The sequence below is a fragment of the Leptonychotes weddellii genome, chromosome 8, assembly GCF_054177405.1.
Source record: "Leptonychotes weddellii isolate Sample4059 chromosome 8, ASM5417740v2, whole genome shotgun sequence".
NCBI lineage: Eukaryota > Metazoa > Chordata > Mammalia > Carnivora > Phocidae > Leptonychotes > Leptonychotes weddellii.
The window spans coordinates 66,566,943-66,584,406 of record NC_138376.1 but is presented as its reverse complement, the minus strand read 5'-3'; the positions used below and the strand labels follow the sequence as shown (position 1 = coordinate 66,584,406).

At 38.8% G+C, this 17,464-nt stretch overlaps 1 protein-coding gene and 1 pseudogene across 3 annotated transcripts in view; one reads left to right on the top strand and one right to left on the bottom strand.

The window, feature by feature from the left end:
- Window positions 1-17,464, top strand: part of MDN1 (midasin AAA ATPase 1) — a 158,771-nt gene that overhangs the window by 53,101 nt on the left and 88,206 nt on the right. For all 3 annotated transcript variants that reach the window (XR_014147804.1, XM_081828637.1, XM_081828638.1), the window contains exons 20-33: window positions 124-237; window positions 3,779-3,926; window positions 4,399-4,509; window positions 5,599-5,750; window positions 6,272-6,450; window positions 7,025-7,233; window positions 7,416-7,562; window positions 8,354-8,495; window positions 10,032-10,166; window positions 10,245-10,383; window positions 11,010-11,148; window positions 11,430-11,560; window positions 13,773-13,917; window positions 15,761-15,890. Coding sequence is in view for 2 of the 3 variants with exons in the window: in XM_081828637.1 (XP_081684763.1) it covers window positions 124-237; window positions 3,779-3,926; window positions 4,399-4,509; window positions 5,599-5,750; window positions 6,272-6,450; window positions 7,025-7,233; window positions 7,416-7,562; window positions 8,354-8,495; window positions 10,032-10,166; window positions 10,245-10,383; window positions 11,010-11,148; window positions 11,430-11,560; window positions 13,773-13,917; window positions 15,761-15,890 (2,021 nt within the window). In the remaining variant the exon portion in view is untranslated. The remainder of the gene's footprint in view (window positions 1-123; window positions 238-3,778; window positions 3,927-4,398; window positions 4,510-5,598; window positions 5,751-6,271; window positions 6,451-7,024; window positions 7,234-7,415; window positions 7,563-8,353; window positions 8,496-10,031; window positions 10,167-10,244; window positions 10,384-11,009; window positions 11,149-11,429; window positions 11,561-13,772; window positions 13,918-15,760; window positions 15,891-17,464) is intronic.
- LOC115937429 (large ribosomal subunit protein eL42-like) lies at window positions 1,987-2,515 on the bottom strand (annotated as a pseudogene).

The following is a 17,464-nucleotide window of genomic DNA, read 5'->3' as shown; positions in this document are numbered from 1 at the left end:
CCTAAGGCAGATGCTTAACTGACTGAGCCACTCAGGCGCCCCTTGTGTTTTGTATTTTTTTGTCAGAATAGCTGTATTAACTTCCTAAAAAGTTGTTATTATTTAATAATCATTGTCTTACAGGTTCACAGAACTTTATGTAGAAGAATTGGAAAGTAAAGAAGATTTACAAATTCTTATTGTGGATTATCTGAAAGGACTGAGTGTGAATAAGACCACAGTTCAAGGAATCATCAAGTAGGTTCTCTTTGGTTTCTCTTTATAAACTCTTCACCTGAACATAAAAATGTGTGCCTCATGCACATATATTACTTCTTTTTTTGCTTCTGACTAGAGAAGGATTATCATTAAGGTTTCTATTTTAAAGTTGGAACCTTATGAATTCCCATGGATTTTCCTAATGAAGCTACATTGAAAGCTTAAGAATTATCACCGATGAGAATATGTAAACAATTAGATAATGCTCTCCTAATTACTTTTGTATTCATAGCCAGGAGTTTGCATCCCTGGAATGTAAATGGCTTGTATTTTGATATGTCTTGATGAAATCTTACTTTTTGCAATTTGCATGCTAGTTATGTGGGATGCAGGGAGGAAAAGGTTGATACAATGAGTGATTTAGGTTTAGAATTGAGGCTTAGCTGAATAAAGTACAGATTGGCCGTGTGGCTTGATGCTTTCTTGAACCTTTTTTTTTTCTTCTTCTTCTTTTTTTTTTTTTAATGAGTGCATTTTCTAAACTGCAAAGCATTTTATTTTATATTTTTTTAAAGATTTTATTTATTTATTTGACAGAGACGCAGAGAGAGAGGGAACACAAGTAGGGGGAGTGGGAGAGGGAGAAGCAGGCTTCCCGTGGAGCAGGGAGCCCGATGCCGGGCTCCATCCCAGGACCCTGGGATCATGACCTGAGCTGAAGGCAAACACTTAATGACTGAGCCATCCAGGCGCCCCAAGAAAGAAAAACCAACAAGTAACACCTTTAAAGTAAAATGTTTTATTTTTTTATTTTTTTTTAAGATTTTATTTATTTGAAAGACAGTGTAAGCGAGAGAGCACAAGCAGGGGGAGCAGCAGAGGGAGAAGCAGGCTTCCCACTGAGCAGGGAACCCAGTACGGGGCTGGATCCCAGGACCCTGGGATCATGACCTGAACTGAAGACAGAAGTTTAACGACTGAGCCTCCCGGGTGCCTTGTATTTTAATTTTTTTTTAAAGATCTTATTTATTTGTCAGCATGCACGCACAAGCAGGGGGAGAGGCAGGCTCCCGCTGAGCAAGGAGCCCTATGCAGGACTCAATCCCAGGACCCTGGGATCATGACCTGAGCCGATGGCAGATGCATAACCAACTGAGCCACCCAGGCATTCCTCTTGAGCCTTTATTTCTGTTTCTGGGCTTTTTTTTTTTTTTTGAAAATTTTATTTATTTATTTGATAGAGAGACACAGAGAGAGCACAAGCAGGGGGAGCGGCAGGCAGAGGGAGAGGGAAAAGCAGGCTCCCCGCTGAGCAGGGAACCCGATGTGGGGCTCGACCTGAGCTGAAGCTTAACCGACTGAGCCACCCAGGCACCCCATGATTTTTGTGTTTTTTTTTTAATGCTTTGTGGAAAGGGCACAATCTTTTATATAGACAACCTGAATTCTAGTACGGGCTCTGTCAAAAACGAATGCTTTCATTCTGGGCACATCACTTAGTTAATTTTGTCTGTGTTGCCTAGAAAGAACTAAACAGTACGTAAAGGTTTTGAAATAGGATCATATTAATGTTTTACTTTGCATTTTGTGGTTTGTTCCCTTTTTTTGTACAAATAATTATTGAGTTGCCCAGGTGCTAGGGATATAGCTATAAATAAGATAAATATAAGTACGTTCCTCATGGAGCTTTTAATTCAAGAGGTGAAGATAATAAATAAGGAGCTACACATTATAATTTTTTTGAAGTGACTATAACCTCAAGATTTTATTTTCTTCATAATATAATAAAATATGAAGCTTAGAACTGGATCAGTTGGCCCTTTCTCTTCTTATCTCCTCCCAGTTCAAAATGCTTACATTCCTTAATAGCCAGCATTCCCTTAGATCTGCAGTTGGGCTCAACACATTCAAGCCTCAGCACAATCTTCTTGTAATTTTAATCTTTTTCCAGAAAATCAGCTTAGTCTGCCCACCATAGCCACTCTGCTTCCTGTCATAATGCCGCTTTCCTTGGGCATAAGGAGAATCTTTGCCTTTCTTGTACTGTGTCACTTTGTGGGGTTGGTTCTTGCCATACTTCTTGCAGAAATTCTGGTGGGTTTTAGGAATGTTCACCATGTTTGCAAGAGAACTATTAACACAGAAAGCAGGAGAAACATAATCTTAGGTTATGGTAAGTGAAGAAAAATAACACATAAAGCTTGGAGCCCCCCCCCCCTTTTAAGATTTTATTAGAGAGAGCAGGGTGTGAGGCGGGGGAGAGGCAGGGGGAGAGAGAGGGCACGAGCAGGGCAAGAGACAGGGGGAGAAGCAGACTCCCTGCTGAGCAGGGAGCCCAATAGAGGACTTGATCCCAGGACCCTGGGATCATGACCTGAACTGAGGGCAGGCGCTTAACCAACTGAGTCACCCAGGCGCCCCAGTGGAGCCCTATTGTAGGTAAAGCAGAGGCTCTTGTAAAATGCTAATAGTATAAGTAGTAAGTGTTCCATTTGTAATAACCCCTTTTAAAATGTAGATTCTTTCTACAAAAGAAAGAATGTGTAGCTAGATTGCAAAGAGGCAAGTCAAATCTTATCGGGCAAGAACTTAGATTTCATCTGTGACACACATTTGGTTACTCTTGATCTTATGTAGCTGATCATGAATTTCAGGAAATTTTAAATTTCTTGCATTTCATGTTTCAGTCTGAAACTTCTTTCGTCTTGTCATCTTCTAGTATTCTAAAGTGTGTGGTAATGATAACAGTAACAGTCACCATATTTTCATGCTTTTTAACATTTTGTCATTGTTGATTATGGCCATACCTATGACCTTTCAAAACACCATGATTTTTTTCTGTGTGCTTCTCCATCACACAGGGACTTTATTTCCCTATTGTATTAGAGCTGACTCTGGAACACTGTGTTTGGACTCTGTGTGTATGTGTGTGTGTGTATCAATTTTTTTTTAAAGATTTATTTATTTTAGAGTGCACAGGGGTTGGGGGTTGGAGGCGCAGAGAGGGAGGGAGAGAGAATTTCAAGCAGTCTCCTCTCTGAGCACAGACCCCGATATGGGGCTTGATTCCACAACCCTGAGATCATGACCTGAGCTGAAATCAAGAGTTGGGCACTTAACAGACTGAGCCACCCACGTGCCCCTGGACTCTGTATATTCTTACTAAGGGCTTCTCCTATCTTACTGTCTTTTTGTTAAGAATCTGATGTTTTTCACCTCTCTCCTCTTTTCATCCTAAAGGAAATTGATATATCCTTCTTTTGAAAGTGTCTGTAAGTGTGTGAAAAATAGATTTTTTTTAAAAAGATTTTATTTATTTATTTGAGAGAGAGCGAGAGATAGAGTGCATGAGCAGAGGGGAGGGGCAGAGGGAGAAGCAGACTCCCCACTGAGCAGGGAGCCCTGGAAAATAGATTCAAAAGAGAATGTCTGAAAGGTTTTGATGAATGCTCTAGGAAATTGTATGTAAGCTTAACTGTCTAAAAATGGCTTTGGGCCTTGTGTAAAAAAATGGGAATAATGGCAAAATAGTGAATGCTTATTAGTTAATAAAGTCATTTGAACTCCGTCCTTTTTGTAGCTTGTACACAGCTCTGCGGAAAGACTCTGGGACAAAATTGGTGGATGGAACTGGCCATAGACCTCACTACAGCCTTCGGACTCTTTGCAGAGCTCTGCGATTTGCAGCTTCCAATCCGTGTAGCAACATCCAGCGCTCGCTCTATGAGGTCTTTCTTTTTTTTTAAAGATTTATTTATTTATTTATTTGAAAGAGAGAGAGAGAGCCCATGAGAGGGGGGAGGGTCAGAGGGAGAAGCAGACTCCCTGCTGAGCAGGGAATCCAATGCTGGACTCGATCCCAGGACTCCAGGATCATGACCTGAGCCGAAGGCAGTCGCTTAACCAACTGAGCCACCCAGGCGCCCCTATGAGGTCTTTCTAAAATCTGTGCTTGGGTGTGCTCACCATTGGATGGGAGGTTTTGGTGATGCAAATGTCAGGTTTGCCTGTGCATTCCATTTAGTCAGCTCAGCCCAGGACAAACCAGAGTGATCCTGCCCTTTTTCTACCATCATATCACATTTAAAAGTTGTTCTGGGAACCAGAACCCCCCAACAGGTTGAATTTTGTTCCTGAAATAAGTTGGCCTGTTATTGCAGAAGGGTAATTAGTTTTATGCATATTTGGTTTTTTTCCTAGGGCTTTTGTTTGGGTTTCTTAACACAGCTTGACAGGGCATCACACCCAATAGTTCAGAAGCTCATTTGTCAACACATTGTCTCTGGCAATGTAAAAAGTCTGCTGAAGCAGGTATGTTGTTTGATTTCTTGACTTGTTTAATGTAAATGAAAGGCTGAATTATCAAAATTTCATTTTTTTAACAAAACTTGTTTCTAATTATAAAAGTAATCAGTTTGTTCCAAAAAAAATTAGGTGGTGTCTTAGGTGGTGAAAATTCCCAAAATTCTTACTCCTACTCTTTAGAGATTTAAACCTTATACCTTTCCACCTAAATCATGTATGTATTTTGTTATATATTCAAATTCTCACAGTGTGTGTATAGATTTATCAAGGTAAATTCTTTCTTTTTATTTTAATTCCAGTATATTTAATATACAGTGTTATATTAATTTCAGGTATACAATATAGTGATTCAACAAATCTGTACGTTACTCGTTGCTGAAGCTAATTGTACTCTTGTTTCACCATCTCCCCACCCACCTCCCCTCTGGTAACCATCAGTTTGTTCTGTATTGTTAAGAGTCTGTTTTTTGGTTTGTCTTTTTTTGTTGTTGTTGTTCATTTTTGTTTCTTAAATTCCACGTATACGTGAAATCATATGGTATTTGTCTTTTCCTGACTGACTGATTTCACTTAGCAAGGGCAAATTCTAATACATACATCTAATATAAATGCCTTAAAAGGAACCATCTCATAATACTGTTCTGTAGCTTCCTTTCTTAGCCTAACTATATCCTACAGTTTTGTGTCTGTACCAGGGATCACTGTGACATGGTTTCTAGTGGTTACATAGTATTTTGTTGCTTATACCAGAGTTTGTATACACACTTGCCATCTGATTGATGGTTGGGCATGTTTTTTTCTTATTATTAAACACAACCACCATTTCAGTTTGACAAAGGAAATTCTAGAATAACATGGGAGTGAAAGATGCTGAGAAAGTGGTTTACCAACTAACAGGCTTGTTTTTATGTTGATTCCTTACTCTTAAGAAAGAACCTTATTAGAGACTTAGGATTACTTTGGATTCACCATCACCATCTAGAATGGGGCAGCATTTTTGGTGATAACCTCTTTTCCTACTTTACACCCTCTCTGAAAGAATGTCATAGTTGTCATGAGACTATGGGTTATTTCTCTAACTTTTTTGTCTTTCAGCCTATTCCAGAACCGAAAGGAGGCCGGCTTATCCAGATTGAAGGATACTGGATTTCGGTGGGAGAGAAGGAACCTACAATAGATGAGACCTACATTCTTACGTCTTCTGTTAAGCTAAACCTGAGAGACATAGTCCGAGTTGTTTCTGCAGGGTGTGTGGACCTTTTCTCTTGCTGCCCTGAAGTTTTACCAGCATAGGCATTGATGACATTCTAGTCTTACCTCCTTAATTTTAAAAGTGCTTTATTGTTGTTCATGGGCTAAGTAAATAATTCCTTCTCAAGTCAGTACTTCTCTCCTGGCACAAAGCATTGTTTCTAGTTGCACCTTTTGGTGGAAGCAATACAGATGCAGATTATTTTGGCCATCTTTAAGCTTGTTTGCCAGTATTTTGCTGATGGATACTCATCATCCATTATTTGAATAACAGCTAGTCCCATTTACTGTTTCTCACAAGTACTATAAGAAAGGTTGAGATTGCTTTCCTCAGTATTTTCTGAGGAACTCCTTTTACACAGAAACTTCTCAGGCCTAAGAAACATTCCATTAGTGGTGTATAGGTATATAAAAATGTTTTTTTATGGTGATAAATGATACATTCTTTTTAACACAACTTGAATTCTGGTTTCTGTCTTTTTTTTTCTTAAATTGCTTTATTGGCTGATCTTTCAAGAACCTATCCAGTGTTGATTCAGGGAGAGACATCAGTTGGTAAAACAAGCCTTATCCGGTGGCTGGCTGCAGCTTCTGGTAACCATTGTGTGCGTATTAACAATCACGAACACACGGATATTCAAGAGTACATTGGTTGTTATACATCTGACTCTTCAGGGAAGCTTGTGTTTAAAGAAGGTAGGATTATTATTTCATTCCATGGGTATAGGTGTTCATTCTTTTAAACCCATTTCCCCAGGTAAACTTCATCCTTTCCAATTGAGGCACATCCTTAACTGCTGGTTTGTCTTTCTCCCTGATCTCCCTGGTTAAGGGAGGATGGTTAGGGATCCAGCTTCCTTTGGGCCCCACTGATCTTGTCAGCTGTACAGAGGACTAGGACCAAGTTTTGTAGAGTGCAGTTGAACTGCTACTTTATTTCCTAGAGACTCAGAAAAATGTGGTGAGCATCGATCAGAGGGAAGCTGAGAGTAGATATGAGAATGTGGTGATTTAAATGAAATTAGACTGCAGGGGGAAAAATAAATTGGAAATGTGGTATTTGTCAGCCTTGGCTCCCCTTCTGTGTGAAATGATCAGGAAAATTATCCTTCCTTGATATTTGACATCACAAATTGTTTTGGCGCATGACTAGCTGCAGGGAGTAATTTGTTTTGAAATGTAATGGTCTAGGATTGGTTGATTTATATGTAACATTTTTTAAAACTTTGGACTAATTTCTGCACTAATCCTCAGTGTTGTTTTTTCTAAGGTGTTCTTATTGATGCTATGAGAAAGGGCTACTGGATTATTTTAGATGAATTAAATTTGGCCCCTACTGATGTGTTAGAGGCACTGAACAGATTGCTGGATGATAACCGTGAATTGCTCATCACAGAAACACAAGAAGTTGTTAAAGCTCACCCTCGGTTTATGCTTTTTGCTACCCAGAATCCCCCAGGACTTTATGGAGGCAGAAAGGTGTGTAGCATTTGTCCCTTATTTCCATTTGTTACCCCATAAAGTAATAAATCTTTCTTGGTAAGACAGATGTTTTTACTACTTTTGAAGGGTTTTTCTTTTTGTGGTGAATAGTAGAGCCTCCATTTTGGAAACTGGGTGAGAGGCTCTTTTTATCATGTTTTTTCCTGTGTGTTTCCTAGGTGCTTTCTAGAGCCTTCAGGAATCGGTTTGTGGAATTGCATTTTGATGAATTGCCTAGTTCTGAGTTAGAAACAATCTTGCATAAGCGCTGTAGTTTGCCACCCTCCTATTGTAGCAAGTTGGTTAAAGTCATGCTGGACCTTCAGGTATTTCATCTCTCTCTCACTTAGTTTCAAATGGAACGTACTGATTAGATTTCATGATGGAAATTTAAAATTTGATAGCCTTCTCAGGTAGACATAGCAGTCCCTCCATTTTTTTTTTTCTCAGAGTAAGGATATTATCTTAAAATGCATTCCATTAGTATCCATTTTTTGGTTTGTAAGTGAACTGTTTGATATTGTGTTACGGTTTTTCTCATAGTCATATATGGCAACAATTCTCTACTTGTGGATAATTTTGGAACATTTTGTTTAGATTGGAATTTGGCATTGATAAACTACAATTTTTGTTTTTTAAATGGATCTAGTCCTTGAATGGACATAACTAAAGATATCCTTTTTATGTCTCTCCCTTGTCAATTCTGCAAAGCTACAGTTTCTTAGTTTTTTGAATATCCCATTTTATGGTATCCTTTATCAGAATTAATATACTTTTAATTTCTAAAAAGCCAGTAATAATTGGCAGTCTTACTACTGTGTTCCCACATTATAGGATTGATGTTTCTGCGTGTTTGCCATCATTTGTATTCATAATTTTTTATATATGATATAAGAAATAGAATTCCTTTCTTTTGTTGTTGTGCTTTGGAATTTATATTTTTAAACACAAGCTTGGATATTTATCTTCAAATGATTGCAGTCCATTTACTTTTTTAAAAAATTAGTCTTAATGGAATGAATCATTTTTATGGGAGCATAAATTTGTTAAAAATTTTATATAAGTTGTACAGTGTGCTTGCCATTGCCCTTTTTCATTTGTTTTGATATTTTAATAGTCCTATCGCAGAAGTTCTTCAGTGTTTGCTGGAAAACAGGGCTTCATCACCCTTCGTGATCTGTTTCGATGGGCTGAAAGATACAGATTGGCTGAACAGACCGAGAAAGAGTATGACTGGCTACAGCATTTAGCCAACGACGGTATGCTTTCAGTTGGATGGTCTCAAACTGTGAAGTTATGTCAAATATCAAACCTTATTAAAATAAATCTTTCCCAAATTGTGGTCAATATATACATTTTACTGAGTATTCCAAAAGTAGTCTTTTTTCCTCAAGAGCCAGATGCTTTTGAAAATGGTTCTTTTCTGCAGGCCTCTGTGCTAGTATGTTTGGGTTTCAATAGTTTTCTCTTTGCTTCAGGTGGCTTCATGTAGGAGTCAGATAGGGGCACAATGCCCATATAAGAGTTTTGGTGGGTAGTTGGTGGTGTCTTTGTGGACTATTTATCTGCAACTCACTAATCATAGATAGTCATCCTTGTGCCTTATACAGAAAACTGTTGGGGCGCTTGGGTGGCTCAGTTGGTAAGCATTTGCCTTCGGCTCTGGTCATGATCCCAGGGTCCTGGGATCGATCCCTGCATCTTTTCCTTCTTCCTCTACCCCTCCCCCTACTTGTGCTTGCTTGTGCGCTTGGGTGCATGTACTTTCTGTCAGGTAAATAAATAAAATCTTAAAAAAAAAAAAAAACTGACAGGTTGGTCAGGTACTATCGTAGTTCTGAGGGAAGGCAGTTATGGCATGTGAGACTCATGATTGCTCATTTTGGTTTAATCCATGGGAAGAATTTATATGTTTCTCTATAGGAAAGAAAGCATTTCAGAATCTTCTGATTTGAAAGGTACTAATGAGTCCTTAATGGAGTGGTTAATAAGGAGAGTAAATAAAACTAACCCATGAGAGTTGTATTTTTTTCTTTACTGGTAAAGAGTAGATAGATGGAGGAACATGTTCTTTTAAAAAACTTAAAACACTCTTTAATCAAGGTATACCATATAGTAAAGTGAATGTAGTGCTTTATTTTTTTCATGTATAAGCTAGATACAGTTTTTTTTACATATGTGTGTACCATGTAAATCATCATCTAGGCCAAAGTATAGAATATTTTCCAGTACCTCAAAAGATTCCTTCATGGTTCCTGCCAGTCTTAACCTCCCCTGGAGGTAACCACTGCTCTGACCTCTATCACCACTGATTTTTGCCTGTGCTTGAGCTTCAGCTAGTATCATGCAGTGTGTACTCTTTGGGTTTGACTTCTTTTCACCCAACCTAATGTGAGGTTCGGCCATGCTGTTATGTGTATTAGGAATTTATTCTTTTTTGTATTATTGTTCTGTAACCCATTGTATGGAGATACTATAATATGTTTATTCATTCTCTTGTTGGTGGACATTTGGATTATTTCCACTTTCTAGCTATTATGAATAGAACTGCTCTGAACATTCCTATATATGTCTTTTGGTGCACACATGTTCATTTGTGTTTGGGTCTACCTGGAAGTCCTGTTGCTGGGCACAGGGCAGGCATGTGGTTAGTTGCAGTAGGTTCTCCCAATTTTCCAAAGTAGTTCTTTAGATACCCTCTCCACCAGCACCTAGTAAGAGTTGCTGTTGCTCCATATTCTCAATATCCCTTGGTATTATAACTTGACACTTAATGATTTTTTTTTTTTTTTAAGGATTTATGCTTCTCGCAGGCCGAGTCAGGAAGCAGGAGGAGATTGATGTGATTCAAGAGGTCCTTGAAAAACATTTCAAGAAAAAATTGTGTCCTCAATTCCTCTTCTCCAAGGAAAATGTCCTAAAATTACTGAGTGAGTAGGTCAAAATATCCAGAGGAAATGAATTGAGCTGTACTATGAGAAGCTAAATCTTTATTCTACATTTTATAGGTAAATTGTCCACTCAGGTATCCACATTGGAGTCTACGTTCAGCCACATTGTGTGGACTGAGGGCATGCGGAGACTGGCGATGCTGGTGGGAAGGGCACTGGAATTTGGTGAACCAGTGCTGCTGGTTGGAGACACTGGGTAAAGTCCTATGCTTCTGTGACAGTAACTCATTATGATGATTCAGTTCAGTTCCATAGGAGTACTTGAGTTATCTGTGAAGGATTATCGGGAATGCAATCTTTGTTGTTGTTGTTGTTGTTTTTTTCCTTTTCTCCCTTCCGCTTTTTCTTTTTTTTTTTTTTTAAGGATCATGCAAGAGACCTATTACTGTTTGCTTTCCTCTTCAGGTGATAGAAAAGAATGAATTCTTGCATTATTATCACTGGAGTTGTTTTTTTCTTTGTAATTCTTTTAAATAGTGCCATTCATTCTATAGATCTGTAGAGAACAGCAAATGAGCTCCTGTCTCTTGAAAGTCTGTAAGGATTAGATTTCTTTCCCATCCCTTGGTGGTTGTTGGTAGAAATAGAAAAGGATGGAATTCAGGCAGTGTGTGCTTTTTTGGATAAGGAACACCGTAGGGTGCTGGTGTTTGGGGGAAGGGTGTCCTAAGCTCAGGGTGCAGAGGCCCTGTGTTGGCCAGCAGTGTCTGCTGCTGCAGTGAGGCTCTCACCAGAGCACTCCTCTTGTGCTGACAGGAGTGTTTGTGCTTTTATATTTGGAATTTATGGTCCTTATTAATCTGGTATGTATCCCTTTAACAGGTGTGGGAAAACTACGATCTGTCAGGTGTTTGCAGGCTTGGCAAATCAGAAACTATACTCTGTCAACTGCCATTTACACATGGAGACATCGGACTTCCTGGGGGGGCTGCGACCGGTGAGACAGAAGCCAAAGGACAAGGTTTGTTCAGTAGCGAATAATGTGTTCATCGTTCATTTAAAGAATTGCAGTTGGATTTGTGCGTGAGTCAGCTGTGGAATTTATTCATGGTGAGGTTTTGATCCCAGATTTGATATATATCTTTAGATTTTCACTTGTCCACAAGGAACTTTCATGAGCATACTGTTGTGCAGGCTTTATTCCGAATGACCACTTACTCCAGCAGACACCAGCTAGCTACATGTGTATTGTCTTGTGGAGCCACTGCTCATTAATTTCACACCTTCTTTTCCAAATTGTAGGAAGAAACTGATACATCAAGACTTTTTGAGTGGCATGATGGTCCTCTTGTTCTGGCCATGAAAGAAGATGGCTTTTTTCTCTTGGATGAGATCTCATTGGCTGATGACTCTGTCCTGGAAAGACTCAATAGGTATATGTGTAAGAGGTTTGCCCTGTGTGTGATGTTTTCACTGGTCTGGTTATTTTTTAATTAAGCAATTAAAAAAATTTTTTAAATTTTTAAAAAAATTTTTAATTAAAAGTTCCCATGTAGTTAACATGTACCATTATATTAGTTTCAGGTGTACAATATAGTGATGCTACAATTCTATGCATTACATAGTGCTCACCATGATATGGCTACTCTTAATCCCATTCACCTATTTCACCTATCCCCCCACCTGCCTCCTCTCTGGTAACCACCAATTTTTTTCCCCTATGGTTAAGAGTCTGTTTCTTGGTTGTTCTCTTTTTTTTTCTTTGTCCGTTTGTTTTGTTTCTTAAATTCCACATATGAGTGAAATCATATGGTATTTTTCTTTGACTTAGCATTTCACTTAGCATTCTGCTCTGTAGCTCTATCCATATTATTGCAAATGGCAAGATTTCATTCCTTTTTATGGCTAAATAATATTCCATAGAATATGGAATACTGGTCTGGTTTTCATAGATATTAATTCTTCTGCACAGTAATGTTCTTCATAGGTGCCTAGTAAATGTTTGAAAATGATAATGAGTTACTGTTTTTGTTTTTGTTTTTTTTTTGTTCATTTTGCTTTAGCACTCAGAGTAGTTTAAGAGGGCTAGTTTCTGTTTCGCTATCAATAATCAGAAAGATGGGACTGTGGAATGGCGTGAGGCTAAAGCAAATGAACCGAAGTTAAAACTCTTTTTTAAGGCACTTTATGTGACCATTATCTAAATTCTTCAAAGAACTAGAATCAGAATTCTAGATGTTATATTGGCTGTATGACCTCAAAATCTCAGACTAATATGAATTTTGATGTATACCTATTTTTCTTTTTTGAAGTTTAATTTACATACCATAAAATGTATGCATTTTATTTTATTTTTTAAAAGATTTTATTTATTTATATGACAGAGAGAGACACAGAGAGAGAGAGAACACAAGCAGGAGGAGTGGGAGAGGGAGAAGTAGGCTTCCGGCCAAGTAGGGAGCCAGAAGCGGGGCTCGATCCCAGGACCCTGGGATCATGGCCTGAGCCAGACGCTTAACGACTGAGCCACCCAGGCACCCCAAAATGTATCCATTTTAAATGTATAATTCAACAAGTTTTAGTAAATTTCCTGAGTTTTGCACCATAATCCTGTTTTACATTCCCACCATACCAGTCTGATCCCTTCTGCCCCTTTACAGTATATTTCTTTTTTTTTTTTTTTTTAAAGATTTTATTTATTTGAGAGAGAGAATGAGAGAGAGAGAGAGAGCACATGAGAGGGGGGAGGGTCAGAGGGAGAAGCAGACTCCCTGCAGAGCAGGGAGCCCGATGCGGGACTCGATCCTGGGACTCCAGGATCATGACCTGAGCCGAAGGCAGTCGCTTAACCCACTGAGCCACCCAGGCACCCCTACAGTATATTTCTGATGCCACCTCCTGCTCCAGGCCACTACCAAATTACTCTCTGTTAAAAAAAAAAAAAATTGTAATTGTCTTTTCAGCACATTGCATATAAATTGGCATTGTTTTGAGGGTCATCCATGTTGTAGCCTATGTTAGTAGTTTGTTCCTTTTTATTCCTAAGAGCATTTCATTGTATAGATATACCATATTTTTTATCCATTCACCACTTGATGGTATTTGGGTTTGTTTGGGTTATTTCTACTTTTATGAATAATGCTGCCATGAGTATTTGCATACAAGACACTCATTTTTAAAACAAATGCCTTAATGGGGCATAAGTGGATAAAGCGATTTTTTTTTTCTTTTGTTCAGAAATATTGTTCCAGGGGCGCCTGGGTGGCTCAGTTGGTTAAGCGACTGCCTTCGGCTCAGGTCATGATCCTGGAGTCGCGGGATCGAGTCCCGCATCGGGCTCCCTGCTCGGCGGGGAGCCTGCTTCTCCCTCTGACGCTCCCCCCTCTCATGTGCTCTCTCTCTCTCTCATTCTGTCTCAAATAAATAAATAAAATCTTTAAAAAAAAAAAAAAAGAAATATTGTTCCATTACACAGGAATTGGGATAATGAATCATTTTAAAATATGTGCTAGGAAAGTGTTAACTAAAGTAAAAGCTCAGCAGAGGATATAACTTTTCCTTTTGAAAATAAGTTGAAGACCACAAAATAGAAAGGATACATAAGCCTTTTCTAATCTTATATTCTCCAATTTTTCTGTCTTTTAGTGTCCTTGAAGTGGAAAAGTCCCTGGTATTAGCTGAAAAAGGCAGTGTAGAGGACAAGGATAATGAGGTAGAGTTGTTGACTGCTGGGAAAAAATTCCGTATCTTAGCAACCATGAACCCTGGGGGCGACTTCGGAAAAAAAGAGGTAAAATTGTGTTCCTGAAGCATAATTTTTTTCCAGTTTTTGACCTCAGCTCACTGGCAGCTATAAATATAATATGTAAAAATGCATTTGGAATTTTATATTGGGTAAAAATTAACCTAGAAAGATATTTTAGAATTATTACAAAGTTGAGAAATTCTGACATAATCCTCATTTCCTTGTTTTAATATCTCACTGTGTGTGCCTGAAATTTCATTGTTTCAGTCACTTTGCCCAGCTCTTTACATATGTTACCATAACATATTCTCACAAGAACTCTGTGTGAAAGTTATTTTCCTACTTTCATGGATGAGAAAGTTGAAACTGAAATTTAATCTTAAACTCTGTTTCTGGAGTCTCCTCTCTTAAACATGAGTGTGGCTCTGAGTGTTTTAAAGTGACAAAAATGTTGCAGCCAGGAACCTCTTCGGGTTTTGCAGGTGGAGCGTATCTGTTCTCTCCAGCGGTTATGTGGGTTACCCTCAGACTATTGGTAAAGGAAAAGGTGGAGAGCAGCCTTTTGTTCAGAAGGTGGTGTTAGGATCCAGCCAGGATCCAATACCCTGAACACACCTTGGCTTTCAGGCTTGTGAAGCCTCTCAGTGGAGAAGTCTGTGTTGTGTGTGGGATCCTGGTCTGTTAGGAAAATGGTGATGTGGTGATAGGTCAGGGACAATGAGAAGAAACAGGGGTTGTGAATGAAAGTAGTTAAAGTTCTTGGTAACTTGGTGGGTCCCTGAAATGTGAACATGATGCTTCAGGCCTGATTTTCCTCTGTAGCGTAATAAAAAAGATTATCACTATGCTTCTTGAAATGTTCTGAAGAGAAGAAAGAAAAAAATAAGAAACACATCACAGCTTCAAACATAATATGACAAGTGGTTCTTTGGCAAGTGAGAATAGCTTAGAAAGATCTGATTTCAAGGTTGTGTGTGTTAAGGTTAGTTTAAGTTAGGATAGTTCAAGTTTTTCTTAGAAAAAGATTGCCAACTTTTACCTAAGGGAAGGTTCTTTTTTGTTTTTGCCTCCCTAGCAGGCAGAGTGAGGGTAAGATGCCAAAGACCAATGGCACTGCTTGTCTAGGACAGCAGCAGGGAACACTCACACCTTCACTGGGTCTTGACTAAGCTGCTCCTGAGTATAGGCATTGCTGCTAGTCCTGCTGCAGTAGGCCAGGCAGATGGATGGAGTTTATCAAGTAAAAGGAAAGCAATAATAAGCTAATAGTTAACGTGCATATGTGGCATTGTATATGCTTGTTAATAGGAGTTAATTGACATAGGAGAAGGGTAAGAAGGGTAGGAGGAATCCATTTTCAGGGCGAAGGCCATCAAAGACTGGAAGGACAAACAATTCTTTGTTATACAGAGGTAAAATTGGAACCTCCTTAATAATTTCACTGTCCCCCTTTGAGCCACATAAAAGATGTTTTCTCTTTCTACTTCAGACAGCTCTCCCCTGTGGGACAACAGCTTTTATTTTTTTGAAAGCACTGGTTATGTAACTGAAGGTAAAGGAAGGGCCTTTGCTTAGGGGAAGTATTCAGGTTTGGGGGTCTCCCACTGGGGCTGGACTTCAACTTGCACCACCTATTCTATGACACCTTGAAGTTCTGCACTCTGTCTATAAAGAAAGTGATGGGAATACTGTCTTGGAGGTTGTGGTGGAGATGAATGAGATGACCTGTGGAAGGAGTCAGGATAAAGTAGGTCTTCAGTTGTAGTAGAGGTAATAAAAGAAGCATCTGGTATTCGTTAGACTCATCAGCTAATACTCTTTCAAAGGATTTGTTTTCTAGTTTTCCTCATAAGTATTACATTCAAATTGAAATTTTTGTTTCTTATAGCTGTCTCCTGCCTTAAGAAACCGGTTTACAGAAATATGGTGCCCACAAAGCACAAATCGTGAAGATTTAATTCAGATTATCAGCCATAATCTTCGTCCAGGATTGTCTCTGGGCAGAATAGATCATAAAGGTGAGAGCTTTCAGGTGGTAAACGTAATTCCCAAACTTCTGAAGCTAATGGAAATTAGAAATCATGTCTTAGAAAATAAAAATAGGTCTAAGATTTCATTTAATTAAAATCAGAAATAATACCAAAATACTTTTAAAATCTATGTTAAAGGTTTTTTTAATTATTTATTTAAAAGATTTGTTTTTGAGAGAGAGAATGCAAGTGCAGTGGGGGTGGGGGCAGAGGGAGAGAGAAAATCCTGAAGTGGACTCTCTGCTGAGTGTGGAGCCTGACAGAGGGCTCAATCCCATGACCCTGAGATCATGACCTGGGCCAAAATCAATAGTCCCATGCTCAACTGACTGAGCCACCCAGGCATCCCTGTCATCAACTAATTTATTAAAAATGTTCTGGGTGGCTCTTCCTCCCCCACCGCCACTTGCTTTCTTAGAAAAAAATAAAAAATTTTTCTTTTCATTATAAAAGTTTTCAAACATAAGGAAATAGAAGAATAGTATTAAAAAACTTCTGTATACCTAAAACCTAAATTTAGCAATTTTTAAGATATCTAGTAAGGGTCAAAACATTTATTATATGGTTCTTGTATTGAGCTAGATTGCTTTGATGTATACATGGATGTTTTTTTATTGAGGCGTAATCAACATGTAACATCGTATTAGCTTGAGGTGTATAACATGATTCAATATTTGTATCTATTGTGAAATGATCACAGTCTAGTTAGCATTCTTCATGATGTATATATATTTATCTTACAGGTTGAAGGGCTAAATTTAGAACCCAGCTCTGGTTTCAAACCTTAATACATAGTTTTTTGGATCATTTTATCTCTCTCTTTCTCTCTCTCTTTTTTTAAGTCTCTCTTAAATTAAAGAACGTATAAAAGGATATTTGCTTCTTTGAGTTCCAGACTCACCTGAAGGACTTGTAGAAATAAAGCTTGCTGGGCCTCCTACCTAGAGTTTTGGATTCAGTCCGTCTGAGGTGGGGCTTGAGAATTTGCCTTATCTAATAAGTTCTTAGGTGATGCCAATAATGTTGGTCCAAGGCCCATACTCAGAACTTCTTAGTTACCATGGTTGTGTGCTATTTGTAGTGCTGCATTTAATGTGAGAATTCCAGTTAAAGAAAAAGACAAATTATTAAGCAGGCATGGTTTATCTTTTGGCTCTGCTTTGGGGCCAAATTCTCCTTGGATGTAGCCTCTGTATCTCCTGTGGGCTCTGTACTCTTATCAGTGATTTGGATTGTAATAAGAATGGCAGAGGGGCGCCTGGGTGGCTCAGTTGGTTGGGCGTCTGCCTTCGGCTTGGGTCATGGTGCTGGGGTCCTGGCATCGAGCCCCGCATCAGGCTCTCTGCTCGGTGGGAGCCTGCTTCTCCCTCTCCTCCCCGCTTGTGCTCTCTCTCACTGTCTCTCTCAAATAAATAAAATCTTAAAAAAAAAAAAAAAGAATGGCAGAGAATGCAGCTGCCATTACACTGCCACATTGGCTCCATCACTAGTGGGCTTCATGCTTAATGGAGTGAACAGTTTCTCTACAGGGCAGTTGGCACTGCAGCCCCTAGGACTTCACT